Genomic DNA, 14,705 nt, shown 5'->3' with positions numbered 1-14,705 from the left:
GCTTTGCACCCGAGCGCTCTGTCACTGTGTCAGTACAAGATTTTTACAAGTGACATGACGGGAGAGTCGCTCGAGATCGAGAGTTCGAGTATCGAGTGGACACGTACACACGATCCGCAAGCATGCAGCAAGTTTTAGAAAGCATGCACAAGCCGACAACTGTATTTTAGTCAGTGTGTTTTGTTTACGTTTTGCAGAGAAGGGCACTCCTCCGATTAAGTCCGGTCGTGTGCTGGATCTGTACTGCGAAGGTTGACATGCTGCGTCAATGCTGCTCCTCTCTATTTCAGTGAATTGCTCCTTCAAATTGTACTGAGTGGTCTTTTGGGCCCCCGATTCCCGAAACGTATCAAGCACCGCCTCAAGAGTCTCACTCAATAACTGGCCGTTGTTACTGTTGCTTCGTCAGTGATTTGTTGGCAGCGCGAGCGGACGTTGCTCAGGACACTTCTCTGCAGAAATAATTATTTTTGTTCAGTTCAAGGATTCTGTGTGCGCGATCTGCTTCCTTGGAACGGGTGCACGATGCTCGCGGCGGCACTAGCTGCCAGTGCAGTGGTGTGCGTGACTGTGTTCACTGTGTTCTTGTGCCTATCTCGTCGCCGCCGCCGCACAAAGTTTCGAGGTCGCCAGCGCTTGACAACGATCCACCGGTCTCCCTCCGTAAAAGGCAAGTACTGCTAACATGCCATACTCTTCTTGAGTTTCTTTGTGTGCGACCATCCCGCCCTGGCATTTGGTTTTGGATAGTGCAGAACACGGGTAGATCTACGATGAACAGCAGTTCCCATTTGCCCTTTCAGTGAAACGGCGCTTGTGACAGTCATGTAGCATAGACTCGTGTGCGGCTGTGAGCCTCCCGCAGCGCGTTGATATGATTATGAGTGTCTTTGCGGAAAGCCACAACGTGTGACACGACAGTGTACACTGGTCATGTACTAACGTTGGTGTCAGGTCAGTGGAGAGCGTGATTAGTACTGATGACTAGTAGCTGTCTACACTCTGGAAAAAAGCATTTTTCATTTTGCACTTTAGTCGCAATATGCCTGAGGCGTTTCCTGCATTCGAAAACATAGGGTGCACAAGGGGCGGCCATGTTGTGCCGGCATGTACAACCACCAGGTATCACCACCAGGCCCAGGGGCTCTCCTGTGGAAGGAAAGATGGGGATGCGGACACATGCACCCCCATCTGTGCATTGACACTCTAGCAACCTCAACCTCAACCTGGGCCATGCGTGCGTTCATTCTGCTGCACTTCCTCATGACATTTGTTGTAGGGGTGTGCACGGGTAGTCGGGTACCCGTGAGGACCTTGGGTAGACGGGTACAGAATAGCACCCGAAAAACCGAAGTCGCAGATGACACACACACATATACACACACACAGACACACACACACACACACACACACACTACTACTACTACTATAGCATGACTGCCCATTGGGCAATGTCACCCCCGGAGGGGGCCAGAGTTTGGAGTGCACCGTCATTGGCAGGACTTCTGGTGCCTCGTCAAATCTTGCTGTCGTCGGAAACGTTTCGGGCAATGCATGCAGATCAGCGGCAGTGATTCCCTATCGGCTGCAGCAAGACGTTTTCCACGGTTGCAGTTATGGCGGTTAAAACCAGCCCGGGACTTGAAGCAGCGATTGCAGCGTTGACAATGCTGGAAGCAGCAACTAGCGAGAGACGCCGTCAATGCCGTATCTGCATGTTCAGGGAGTGCAGGCTGGCAGCGATGAACTGCAAGCCCACCCTTACTACGGAACCATCGGCAGCAACTGACGCACTGTGCTGAACCACGCTGTTGGTGGACGGGAAGTTGGCGCTCAGCCAAACACTTGTGCCGTGCCTTGTCTTGAGGACGAGAGAAAGCCCGGTTGCAAGATGAGCAGAGTACGGATTTCTCTACTGCCCGAGGAGGCTGAAAAACCAGAACCTGCTCTCGCCAAGCTGACCGGTCTTGTGCGCAATCAAACCAGTTTGGAATGGTGTCAGTAGCCACAACGTCTCTCCACCTACGCCTGGGACCGCAGAAGGGGCGCGCAGCCAACAAACGACCAAACAACAGCTGCAATGGGACACGGTCCTCCGACATCCGAGCCACATGACCAAGCCACTCTAAACGACGATGGCGCATCTTAACAGAGAGTGGCACTGGGTCACCCCAGTGACGACGTAACTGCGCAGACGTGATGCGATCGGATTGCTGCTGACTGCGAGGGATGGCTAATATTGTGCGGATGCAGCGATGATGAAAGGCATCCAAACGTCTACTATCAGCTTTCAAGGGCGTCCAGCACTCACTGCCGTACAGCAAAATGGACAAGACACAGGCCACGTATAGCTTTCGCTTACTGACTAATGACAGCGAGCGATCCGACAAGACTGGAAGAAGAGCTCCAAAGGCTTTGGAAGCCTCAGCTATGCGGCGACTGACGTCAGTAGAGGAGCGGGCATCCGGTGTCACGACGGACCCCAGATAAATGAAGGATGGAACGTGCTCCACAGTATCACCGTTGACGTTCATATCGGCTCTATCAGGCATGTTGACTTGGCTACCTGCCACGAGAAATTTCGTTTTAGCAGCGTTGACGCAGAGGCCAAAGGAAGAGGCAACCGTGCAGAATGTTTCAAGGCACTTCTCAGCACCAGGGCGGTCTTCAGCGAGCAAGACCGCGTCATCTGCGTACTCAATGTCGTTGATGATTGCGGCAGTAGACTGGCGAGCGGGCTTTGAGAAAAGGTTGCCATTGATGCTAAATTGGATGGGGATGCCAGGTGGATGGTCGCTGTCCTGCATCATTTGTGCCCACCGCTCAAGCACAACACCGAAGTACAGATTAAAAAGTACTGGGGCCATCACACAGCCTTGACGGAGGCCATTGTTGACCGCAAACGGCTCGGTAGTGCTGGCACCGACGCGCACAGCTGCCTGCATGCTCTCGTGGAACGATTGGATTAGATTGAGGAGCCCTTCAGGAATGCCTAGCCTCCCCAATGCTAGCCAGAGTGCTTGGCGTGGTACGGAATCATATGCTTTCTTCAGGTCTACGAAGACACAGAACAGCTTCTGACGGTGCTCGTACGATTTCTCGATGAGCTGGCGAATGGAAAAGATGGCATCAGCGCAGCCGCGACCAGGGCGAAAGCCACACTGGGATTCTGGAAGTTCTTGTTCCGCGACAAGTTGGAGACGGTCCTGAATGAGACGGCCACAAACCTTGCCAGCGACATCTAGGAGGGCAATGCCGCGCCAGTTGTTGCAGTTGGTCAAGTCACCCTTTTTGGGAATCGGGACGAGTTGGGCATCCCGCCAATCCTGGGGAACCGTTCCGTTGGTCCATGCAGTGTGAATAACATCAAGCAGAGCCTCAAGCAATGGTGTACCACCAGCTTTAAGCAGTTCAGGTGCAATTCCAGATGAGCCAGGAGCCTTGCAATTAGCCAGCTGGCGTATAGCCATAGTGAGGTCCTCTAGCGAGGGAAGTTGGCCGAGTGACTCATCAACTTCACGCTGCTCAATGTGGTCAAAGATGGTAGCATCGAAGGTGCTGCGAACGTTCAATAGACGGGCAAAATGCTGCAGCCAGCATTTCTCTTGCCCCTCCTGGGAGCTACAGATAACTCCGTCACTGCCACGGATGGATGGGATGGAGATAGGTGATAATCCCGAATAGCACTTCTGTATATCACGGATTGCAGACCATGCGTGCTTGCCACTAAACCGACTTGACTCAACCACATTAGCTTTACGTCCAATCCACTCACTCTTTGCGTTACGCACGGCAGTTCTGCACTTGCCACGAGCCTCGACAAAGCGACGCCTGTCAGCGTCAGAACCAGAGGCGAGCCATTTGCGATGTAAGGCATTGCGGCTATCCAGCATAGGTGCAAGAACATCAGCACACGCTTCAAACCAATCAGGCTGGCGACGACGTGGACGGCCAAGATGCTTCTCAGCGCTGGTGACGATAGCAGATTTGACGGCCACACACACACACACACACACACACACACACACATGTACGAGTAGGATGGTACTGCATGTACATGATTGTACTACCAGTAGTACTTGTGTCCCCCCCCCCGCACACTTTCCCAATTTCGTTCATGTTCACTTTTTGCATGGAAGTTGTTTTCTGACGGCCGGCTGTCCCCGTACTTCAATAATTTTCACTGCACAGCTTGCTGCTGCATAATGGATCTTGTGTGTCTACAAGTAACGTTTGTTGACACAGTATATGTATGCACAACAGCAGTGTACCAGCCAAGTCTGATGATGAGATCAACAATGGATACTGTAAAGTACATGGTTGATTGCTTCAATGGGCATGTTGGGGGAAGTCCCCCGCACACCAGCCAGATGGCAACAGGCATACCAGTGATAAACCGGTTAATGCAAAAGAAAGTTGAAACTCTGCAGACATTTCTAGTTTCAACTCGGATACTGAGCCAATAAATGTAATTAAAATAGAAGTAATCACATGGAAACGAGTGTTGAAGCAGCTATCCACAACTGTATCAAGATAATAAGCAGTCAGAAAGTGCGATAACAGGGCACAAAGTCCTGTAACGGTCGGCATTCGTCGTTGCCATGGGAATTAGCTTGTGCACATTTTCGCTGCAGTCACCTTCCCCTCATTGGTCCCACCATACCCTTGAACCTTCCAAGCTGGAAGGCTGTTGGTTTGCGCACTGGAGATGTTGAATGACTCACTAACCTGACAGTTTTGTGCCCTGTTATCGCACATTCTGACTGCTTATTATCTTGTTACAGTCGTGGGTAGTTGCTTCATAACTCGTTTTCATGTGATTACTTCTATTTTAATTTCTAGTTTTACAGCAGCAGAATACAAATGTTCGGGTTTTTTTAGTGCCTAAGCTAAATTTATTCATTCTACTATTGTGATATGCCTGTAACAAGCATGGTACACATGTGATAGTGTTGCTTAGGAACTGGGTGTATGTTTGTTGTGGTATTTAAATAACTGGGGAGCAAACACCTTTCCTGTGAAATCATCGCAACAACCGGTATAATTATCAATGAATCTGTTCTACCTCCACCACATGCGCTCTCTGGCCGACCTAATTCACACCAGCAACATGTAGAATTATCATTTTTCTAACGTATAATTATGTTGTGCCCTCTTGATACTTATTGTCATCTGGTGCAGCTTTCGATGGAGCGAACGAGCCCGACAATGTCCAAAGACGACCGGTGCTGGGCGTCGAGCAGGAGTTTTCACGTGACGCGCTCTGCTTTCTGAAAACAATTGGCGAGGGTGACTTCACGAAAGTGAGTGCCAGCAGCAGTTTGGCTTGTGTTACAACTACTTACAAGAGTGTGTCTTTGCTGTTAGTGTTGCTGTGTAAAGTACTTGAAAGTACTACGTGTACAGCGCAGCAGGCTGCGGAGTCGGAACACCATGATGTGGACATCCACTTGCTGCACCGTACAATATCATACTGCTTTTAATAGTAAAAAAATAAAAATGTAATTTGTTGCATATACGAACTCGTACGAGTTCGGTCTCCGCATCACAGTAGCGTAGTCTTGGCCAGCTATATTTCTTGTGCGTGTGTTTCCTTTTGCCTACTGCTGTGTGCGGACCCCACCATGTGTATGTGTGTTTGACTGCTTGTGCGTGCAAATGTTGTCCAATGGTTCCATGTGCACAGTTAATGAAGGGTGAGGCGTCAGGCCTGTTGCACAGCGACAGTGTATCCACAGTGCTAATCAAAACCCTGGCCAGCACATCGCCTAAGGCAGCACGCCGCAAGTTCCTCGCGGAAATATCTGTAAGTGCTATCAGTCAAACCTACAATAGCATGCATTCTGTGCTAACATGTTCTTCTTTCACACTGTATAGTTTAGAGCAATTGCAGATTTATTCTACCATTTAGTGTACAAGCTAAGTAGAGGTACAGGTTGCGACTTCAGTGATACGCTGCAGTGTACAAGTTATGCGAATGTTTCTTTAATCCGTTCCTGCTCTGCTGATAAAGCAGCTGAAATTTTAACATGCACGGTCCATTCTGACCCCCTGCGCTCGTCTTCTTTCCGTTTGGTCAGATGCCTCTACTGGATCCCGCAGTGAGGTCTTGTTCCTCTGGCTACATGCATGAATTGGTCTGAGGCCAAATGAACTGCAAGCACTTGCATCAATTGCATTGTATTTATTATCTATGCTGTTGTGCGATGCCATGATGCATAAAATAATGCTGCACTACCATGGCAAAAGTGCTACTCAGTATGTGGGTAAAGTTCACACTATCATGCGTGCCAAAAATAGCCTCATCCATGCTTCGGTCATCCAACCATACGTACAACGTGCAGCCTACAGTGCTAAACGTGTTATTGTGCTGGGGGAAATCAAAGCCAGTGGATCACTGCTATGCGTGGATGTCCCATGTCATTCGCTGTACCCGACTGTACTGTGGTGTGTCTTCATTCCCACATGGATTGTGTCAATCAGGTACTATCACGACTTGAGCATGCCAATATTCTACCACTACTGGCCGTCTGCAGTGAGATTGATCCACCATGTATGATATTCGATTATAGTGAAATTGAAGATCTGAAGAGCTACCTGCTGGCGGCGAATCAGGTTGGGACGAGGTAAGCGCGCTGGAAACTTGAATTTGTGTTTGCTGCAATGGTGTGTGTGTGTGTGTGTGTGTGTGTGTGTGTGTGTGTGTGTGTGTGTGTGTGTGTGTGTGTGTGTGTGTGTGTGTGTGTGTGTGTGTGTTTGTGTACCAGTCTGTTGTACCTGCATATTTTAAATTTCCGATCCCTTGACCCACAACGAAGCCTCCTTTATCCTCGTCATCACTGGATTAGTGAGGTGATGTTCAGTCATCACTGGATTAGTGAGGTGATGTTCAACAGAGGCTCTGTTAGCACTCTCTGTAGAAGTTCTGGTGCGCTGAAGATGGCTAGATGGACTGGCCAGTTTTCTTGTGTGTGCCATTGGAAAAAGCTTCGCACTCCTTTCGATTGTTTTTAGAACTTGCACTCTCTGTGCTATGCTTTCTGCCTCAGCGGTGGTGACGACTCCATGTTTTCTATGCTGCGCACGCCTGACCTTTCGGGCATACTGCTTGACATCGTGATGGCGGTGGACTACCTGCAGTCACGGAACATATGCCATACGGACATCTCAACACGCCATTGCCAGGTGAGGAGTGGAGGTCAAGTGAGATTAGCTCCGTTTCAGTTCATTGTGCCGTCAAAGTACACGGATGACTACTGCGTTGTCGGGGACTATGAGGTCGAGGATGGTTTCCGCGGCGCTCGCACGTTACCTGTTCGGTGGATGGCTCCGGAATCACTGGAGCAGGGTGTGTTTCACTTGAAGTCGGACATCTGGGCATTGGGCGTTACTGCCTGGGAGATATTCTCCTTCGGTGCCACGCCGTACCGGGGATTCTCGACCGACGAAGTCATCGATCAAGTACCGTCTGGTCAGCTGGTCCTCTCCACGCCGCCGCAGTGCCCCATTCAGTTGTGGAAGGTTATCCGAGCGTGCCTCGCCTACGAGCCGTCCAAGCGCATCCCGGCCAGCACTCTCTTGCGCCAGGTCAAGCAGCTGCACGCAAACATCTCCCGCTCCAATGTCATCCTTGATCTTGGCGCTGTGGATGGTGATATTGGAGATGGGCTCTTGATATCGCCGGTGGAATAACAATTGAGGTTTTCTCTAACTCACCGGACTCCCAGCTCCGTGTGATTGAGTGGTTGCCGTATTTTGGAATGTAGACAATACTACTAGACATGTGTCTGATCCTCAAGAACAAGAATTCTTTTTTTAAGTCCACTTTTTTATACCAATCGGCCCACTGCATGCATGGCCCATGTTGGTCAAGTTACTATACCAGTCTATGTTCTGGAGTCTCACGTATCCAGTTTGTCGTGGCACAGCATCCTGGTTTTCCACGAGGCACACCATTTCCACGGATGGTGCCCTTGTTGTCGTGGGCAACACTGCTATCTTCTATTTCCTTATTTCTCCTATTTAATATTTGTAGTCGAGAGTAGAAACGTTTACGCAAACGCAACATGGTTTTATCATTCCATTCATGCAAACTATTTTGCAAGTACTCCTCCCTGCTGAACCGTTCGTGTGCCCTCCCACTTAACCAGCTATTACGTTGCCCTTCTTTCCATTGCATTATCCTTCAGCTCTGTTTATTGACTAGTAATAATAGTATCCTCTTGCTGCGATGTGCTGTAGTAATTTAGGTTGTGACTTTCTGCTTTACGCCAATACCCACATTGAGTTAGCACCGCAGCCCGCTGGCTTTCACTCCATAGTAGTTGACCATGCATGCAGGCAATGTACGTGGACCGTACACGTGCTGTATATGTGCCGCATATGCACTCATAGTGCGCTGATACACTTTTGTCTCAACTTGATTCACACCGCTGTATAGATCATGTCTTGCCGTGAACTGTTACCATACTTTGAGTTTGGTGTGCGCGAAGTCTGGTGTCCGACATTTCATCAAAACACCCCACTCATATTGTCATGGTTGATCGTGCCTCCCGTTCTGTCACTCCGAGAAGGGCCGGATAATCACCCCTTATTCTTTCGCTAAGAAAAAATGGAGGATCCTGCTCCCCCGTCAACACATCGGCTATTATGTTGACTGATCTCGACTGTTAATGTGTTTCAGGCGTCAGAGGGTGTTGGGCCGTTGTCTACTATTGAGGTTTGTTTTGTAGCCGATGTCGTACTAACACAACGAGGGTGGACCTGTATTTGTAATTTTGTATTACATGTAATTCTAAGATAGGTGACGAGTGTTACCGTAAAGTCGCGGATAAAAGCCGGGTTTGCATACAAGCACATCGCGGATAGAAGCATGGAAAATTAAATGGGTCAATGCATATAAGCCTGTCGCGCGTAGAAGCCTGGCTTCTATGCAAGCGCGGATCGGGTACATAATTTGTAGTCTGTAGGTCAAGAGTGCATGCGCTATGTACAGTGCATAGTAAAACTGCCGCCATACCGGTAGTCAGTGGTAAATTATCTACGCGTGTCGCGCGTAGAACTTAGAAGACTGGTTTCTATGCAAGCCCGGATCGGCCGATGTGCATACAAGCCTGGCAAAAATATCAGTGGTGCATATAAGCATGGTTTGCATACAAGCTTGGTTTGCATTGAAGCCTGATGCAGGAAGCGGCTTATGTGGTTATAAGCCCGGCTTTTATCCGCGACTTTACGGTATGTGTGGCTAATGGAAGGAATATGTATACGGTGGCAGGATCATAAGAGCATATAGACCCGTTCTCACAGTACTAGTGCAGTACTACCGGGCGCCGAAGAATAACTTGGCTAGAACCTCACCAAGCACAGCATACCGTCCGCATGTATACACGGCGCCTCAACTGTGCATGACTGTAATGCATGAAAATAAGAAGGAGACTGATTTCGGCACGCGTATTAACCACCCCGCCAGCTGAGACATTGACGCTTGTCTGCTATCAGCCTTCCCAGTTGTGCACCACCCGACTGCTGGAACTCAAGTGGAAGGTGTTCATTTCGGCATACCAGCGTGGTGTATGTGTATTGTGCGCAGAAGCTGGTCAGCAGTCTGCGCCGATCGGAGTGACTGACTGAAGATGGCAAGATGTTCTTGCAGCACTCTGTTGATGGCTGGGAGAAGACCATTAACAAAGAGCAGCCCCCAGGTCGTGTCGTCTGTAAGTATCTCTGCTCATGCCAGACTGGTTCGTAGACTTGCCGAAGAGCTTCTCGAAGGGCCTGCCATGCGCTCAGGCTAGCATCAGCCTCTTGCGAGGCAATCAGCCACAATCTTGCATTGCCTCCCAGGAATCCAGAGGCGTAGTCCTGCATTTGTGCAGGGCCGTTGATGCCCAATGCCTTCACCGCTAACTTCACGGAAACGATCCACTCCTTGAAATCTGACGCCTCACCATGGAAGACAGGTGGCTCCTTCGCATGACGAAGCTTGGCAGGAGTGTGTGTGGCAGTAGACTGTGGTTGTATGGTCGGAGAAGCCTCTGAATTGCGTTGGCATTCATTGACCTCGCAGGGTAACCTGCACAGAAGAAAGCTAAGGCAGAGACTTCCAAACAAGAAAAAGGTCCACGACTTAAAGGAACCAATCATCCTCTTGCTACCAGTGCAACAGATTTACTTGGTATTCAAGCAAAGGACAATGCCTGTGGGTATGAGAGCCTAGATAAGGGATGATGGTGCCAGATTATACAAGTCATGTAGTTGTGGTGCCAGCTCACAGGGTTGGTGCTGGGGGTGCAGGAGAGGTGGTGTGAATGTGGAGTTGGGAGTGCACGGTGTAGAGTTTAAAACTGTACATGTGATATGTGACAGGAATAGGTGATGATGTGACACAAACAGTGTGAAACTGATATCTAACTAGGCTAACCGGGATCTCCAGCCTCTAACTAGGCTAACCGGGATGACTTTCCGTCACCCGCGGCTCTGCCATCTCAGAGGATGCTGCCCGCCCGCCTGGATGTGGTTGCATCGGGTTGACATTTCGAACGGGCGTCCCTGGACATCCGGGTGTTCAACCCTCAAGCCCTTTCCAACTGCCATCAGTCCGTAGCCGCGACCTCAAGGCCTACAGGAAGCATGAGGCAGAGAAAAGGCATGCCTTTGGAGAACGCGTCCAAGAAGTCGAACACGCTTCATCCCTCTGCCAAAGTTCCAGGATTGGCGGGAGCGTTGCATTCTCTTCTTTCTCTCTGGCTTTGCTTTTTTAAGGTCTTTGTAGCCGGTAGCTGGCAGCTAGCAGCTAGAGACGCACTGGCAAGTGACGATTACATAATTTCATGCGTAGACTCCATAGTCTCTCTGCTTCGTTTTCTGATGCCGTCCCGGACTTGTGCAACTTCCGATCGTTCAGGTTCTGGTGTATGGTTATGGTTGCCTACAACTGAAACAATACGGCCACCGTCTGTTCAACCTTCCACGACATTTCATTTCGTCTTTTCTTTCGCAACGCCAATAGCAAAATCGCGTCTGGGCCATTCTTGTCCTTTACGTAGCCATGTCCTTTGTAGATGATCTTCTGTCCACCTCGCTTTGTCGTCGTCACATAGTTGGCAACGTCGCTTAGAAAGTCCATCATTACACAGGAGAAAGAGGACGAACAGATGGAAAACCACTTCTTTTCTACCAGACTAAGGTGTGCATTGTGACAGGGCGCTATCACCGCTGTGAACTGTGCCGATGTGGAATGTCCATGGTGTGAATTGACCCGCTGTGAATCGTACCACTGTGAAAAGCCCACACTGTGAAGTGTCGGGTTGTGAAGTGTCGCGCGATGAACTGTCGCGCTGTGAAAAGTATCTCGACGAACTGTCGCGACACCTTGTTGGAATAGGGCTTGAAAGTGATGACGTCAAAAACGGCCAGGGAGTAGTAAGTTGACATCAGATTTCTATTTTGGATCCACTAAGGTGTGACTTTGCTATTGCTCATGTATGTGGGTGCATAGCAACCCACTCATGTCGCATGCAGGTTTGACTTTTATCTCGCCACCAGTTGTCACCCCGGCCCCATTAGCCAAATCAGTCAGTTTCACTGGCTACATCACCTTGCTGTGTTACTTGAAATGTGCTTGGATCCATCAAGCCCTATAACGTATAACACGTAGGGACGATCAGCCAGCCACGACATAAGCAGTCAAGACTCAATATAGCTCTAAAGGAGTGTCCCCGCTAGGGAGTGACATATTTCAGGAATAATTGACTGCTTAGGTGCAGCAAAAATCAATGGGAGTCAATGATACTGAGAGAGTGATAAACTGGTTGAGGGAAAGGATTTTAAAATAGACCGGGATTGATATAAGGCAAAGTTGGTGGGTAAGTAATACAGTTTCAAAAACGTTTGATCGTGATTGTCATCAGTTGGAATAACATCACATTATTCGGATACGAAGGAAAAATAACAGAGTATCGCGCATATATCATAGAAAGTGAGGCGGACATTATTATTATTATTTATTAAATTTTGAATAGGGCCTTCCCACAGGCCGAAAGGGCGATTCACAATGCAACTTTCTGCGACGCGACACGCGATCTGCGACAGTCGCGGCAAGAAAATGCTTGTCGCAAGCTGTCGCAAGGCACCTGTCGCAGAAGTTGAAGAAAGTTCAACTTTTGCGACATGCGACACGCGACATACACAAATGGAGAACAGTTTCGACCCTGGGTGCACGTGCATGCATGCAGTGCACATGCATAGTACTACTTGTGCTTGAGGATATCCGGATGTCGCAACAAACATGAAGAATATTGTGAACCGTGTGTCGCTGTCGCGTCGCAAGAAGTTGTATTGTGAATCGCCCTTAAAGGGCGATTCACAATACAGTTTTCTGCGACGCGACACGCGATTTGCGACAGTCGCGACAAGAAAATGCCTGTCGCAAGGCACCTGTCGCAGAAGTTGAAGAAAGTTCAACTTTTGCGACATGCGACACGCGACATACACAAATGGAGTACAGTTTCGACCCCGAGTGCACGTGCATAGTACTACTTGTGCATGAGGATGTCGCAAACATGAAGAATATTGTGAACCGTGTGTTGCTGTCGCATGTGTCGCAAGTCGCATGTCGCGTCGCAAGAAGTTGTATTGTGAATCGGCCTTAAGGCCTTCTTCCGGGGGCATTGTGAAAAACAAACGAGAATATATTAAATTTTATCACTCCCTTGCATCATAGTAGACGTGTGAGCGGAAAGACGGTGTGACCACGAATCATCACAAAACCTCTGTGTGACCTCTCACTTGTAGTCTACCATGATGTACTAGTTGGAAAGGCTTCCTGTCTGAAGCCTTTCCATACTGGTACTCGATGTTCCAGTTTTGTGACACGAGAATGGCACGAGAATTAGTGTACCGCTGAGTGTACCGCTATACACGTGGTCGACACTTAGTCGACACGTTGTTGATACTTTTTTGACACGTGACCCCGTCAACGGTCTGCTTTGTGCCAATGCCACTCGGTAAACGCCGATGTCGCGTACGACAAAGACGACTATCCCGTACGCGAAATAGTTGAGAATTGCATGACGTGGACCTGACGGCAAGGACAACTGCGAGGAGGCCCCTTTCGGTACCCCTGACGGGAAGGAGAACTGCAGAAGTCGACGAAGTCGAACGAGGAGGTCCCTTTTCCGTACCCCATACTGCAAAGTGCCATTGATGCCATGATGGATACCTTTTGCACCTGGAACGACCCCTTAAACGCTGTCGCGGCGACTATCCCGTACGCGAAATAGTTGAGAACTGCTGACGTGGACCTTTTGCACCTGGAACGGCCCCGTAAACGCTGTCGTGTCGGCGGAGTGAATGTGCAGGGTACTAGGGTGAAAAGAATTGCTGCAAAGACGTCCCCTCTACTAGGCTCTAGGCCTTTGCCTTTGGAGACATCGTCGGCGAACTGAATGCGCAGGGCGAAAAGAATTGCTGCAAAGACGCCCGCTCTAGGCCTTTGGAGACATCGTGGGAACTCCTTCCGGTACTATACAAACTGCTGACGTGGCCGTGGACATGTACATGGAGAGTCATGGTGGGACTTCATGTACATGGATACATGGTGGGAATTCCTTCCGGCACCCCCGTACCGCAAAGCCAACGGTGGGGAAGGAGAAGTGCAGACGTGCAGGAAGACGAACGAGGAGGAACCAGGACGAGCGAGCAATGGCAGGACTAGCTGGACCGTAAGTAATAGCTGAATTGTGCATGACAACTTGACATCCATGCGGCACTCGCCACTTGCCACTGCATATTTCTTGTCCACTAACAATGTCTCTCTTCTGCCCCCTGTGTGTCCACGGCCCTGTTGCTGAATTGGCCCGATGAATCAAATGTCTTCCGCAGCTGGAACGGCCCCGTGAACGCTGTCGCGTCGGCGACTGAATGCGCAGGAGGGAAAATATTGCTGCGAAGACGTCTCCTCTAGACGACGGTAAGGCACCCCATTGATATGTTGCCAGTGTGTGCCAGGGTATCGCGCGATGGTGAATGAGGAATGATGAAGGGTACGGTGGGACTGTAGACCTGTATTACGTTACCTTCTACTAACACGTTATCAGGTGGAGAGTGTCTTGTAGTCACTCTCTCTATTCCTGTACTTCATTACGTTTAAGGTGTACGTATAACTTCTCAAAAAATGTAATGGTCTACAGTCGTGTCGGAAGGGTACGGTGGGACTGTAGACATGTTACCTTCTAACACGTTATCAGGTGGAGAGTGTCTTGTACTCACGTTATCACTATATCAGGTCGAGAGCGTATTGTAGTCACTCTCTCTATTCCTGTACTTCTTTACGTTTCAGGTGTACGTATAACTTTTCCAAAAAATTTAATGGTTCACGTCTTCAGATAGAGAGCGTATTGCACCGTCTAGTCTCTGTAGTGCATTGAGATTTTGTTGATCGAACATGAAATGGATACACAGACATAAAGCCAGGCCAAGTACATGGCGAGATGTCGCCAGAAGAACGTCTTCAGGTAGAGAGCGTATTGCACCCACTGTCTAGTCGATTTTGTGGATCGCACATGAAATGGATACACAGACAAAGCAGGCCAAGTACATGAGAGAGTGGACGATGTGCAGATCGACACGGCCTGCGGGTACTTCATTAAAGTTACCCGTGACATAACTAGGATAAAAGTTAATCACTGCAAAAACATTGCCAAGTA

At 49.3% G+C, this 14,705-nt stretch overlaps 1 protein-coding gene across 1 annotated transcript; it reads left to right on the top strand.

Annotated features, from left to right (window-relative positions):
* The first annotated feature begins 154 nt into the window (after nt 1-154).
* On the top strand, nt 155-8,464 carry LOC135817245 (muscle, skeletal receptor tyrosine-protein kinase-like). Its single transcript, XM_065330373.1, has 5 exons — nt 155-670; nt 5,182-5,303; nt 5,687-5,806; nt 6,484-6,626; nt 7,050-8,464. The coding sequence occupies exons 1-5, from the start codon at nt 526-528 to the stop codon at nt 7,690-7,692; spliced, it is 1,173 nt and encodes a 390-aa protein (XP_065186445.1). The 5' UTR covers nt 155-525; the 3' UTR covers nt 7,693-8,464.
* The last annotated feature ends 6,241 nt before the right edge of the window (nt 8,465-14,705 follow it).

The sequence above is a fragment of the Sycon ciliatum genome, chromosome 5, assembly GCF_964019385.1.
Source record: "Sycon ciliatum chromosome 5, ocSycCili1.1, whole genome shotgun sequence".
NCBI classification, from domain to species: domain Eukaryota; kingdom Metazoa; phylum Porifera; class Calcarea; order Leucosolenida; family Sycettidae; genus Sycon; species Sycon ciliatum.
Note: the sequence above shows the minus strand (reverse complement) of the source record. Positions and strands in the feature narration are given on the sequence as shown.

Coding starts and splice junctions, on each gene's coding strand:
- LOC135817245 (XM_065330373.1), top strand. CDS start 526: ATGCTCGCGGCGGCACTAGCTGCCAGTGCAGTGGTGTGCGTGACTGTG. Junction 5,304..5,686: donor GCGAGGGTGACTTCACGAAA/GTGAGTGCCAGC, acceptor CCATGTGCACAG/TTAATGAAGGGTGAGGCGTC. Junction 5,807..6,483: donor AGTTCCTCGCGGAAATATCT/GTAAGTGCTATC, acceptor TGTGTCAATCAG/GTACTATCACGACTTGAGCA.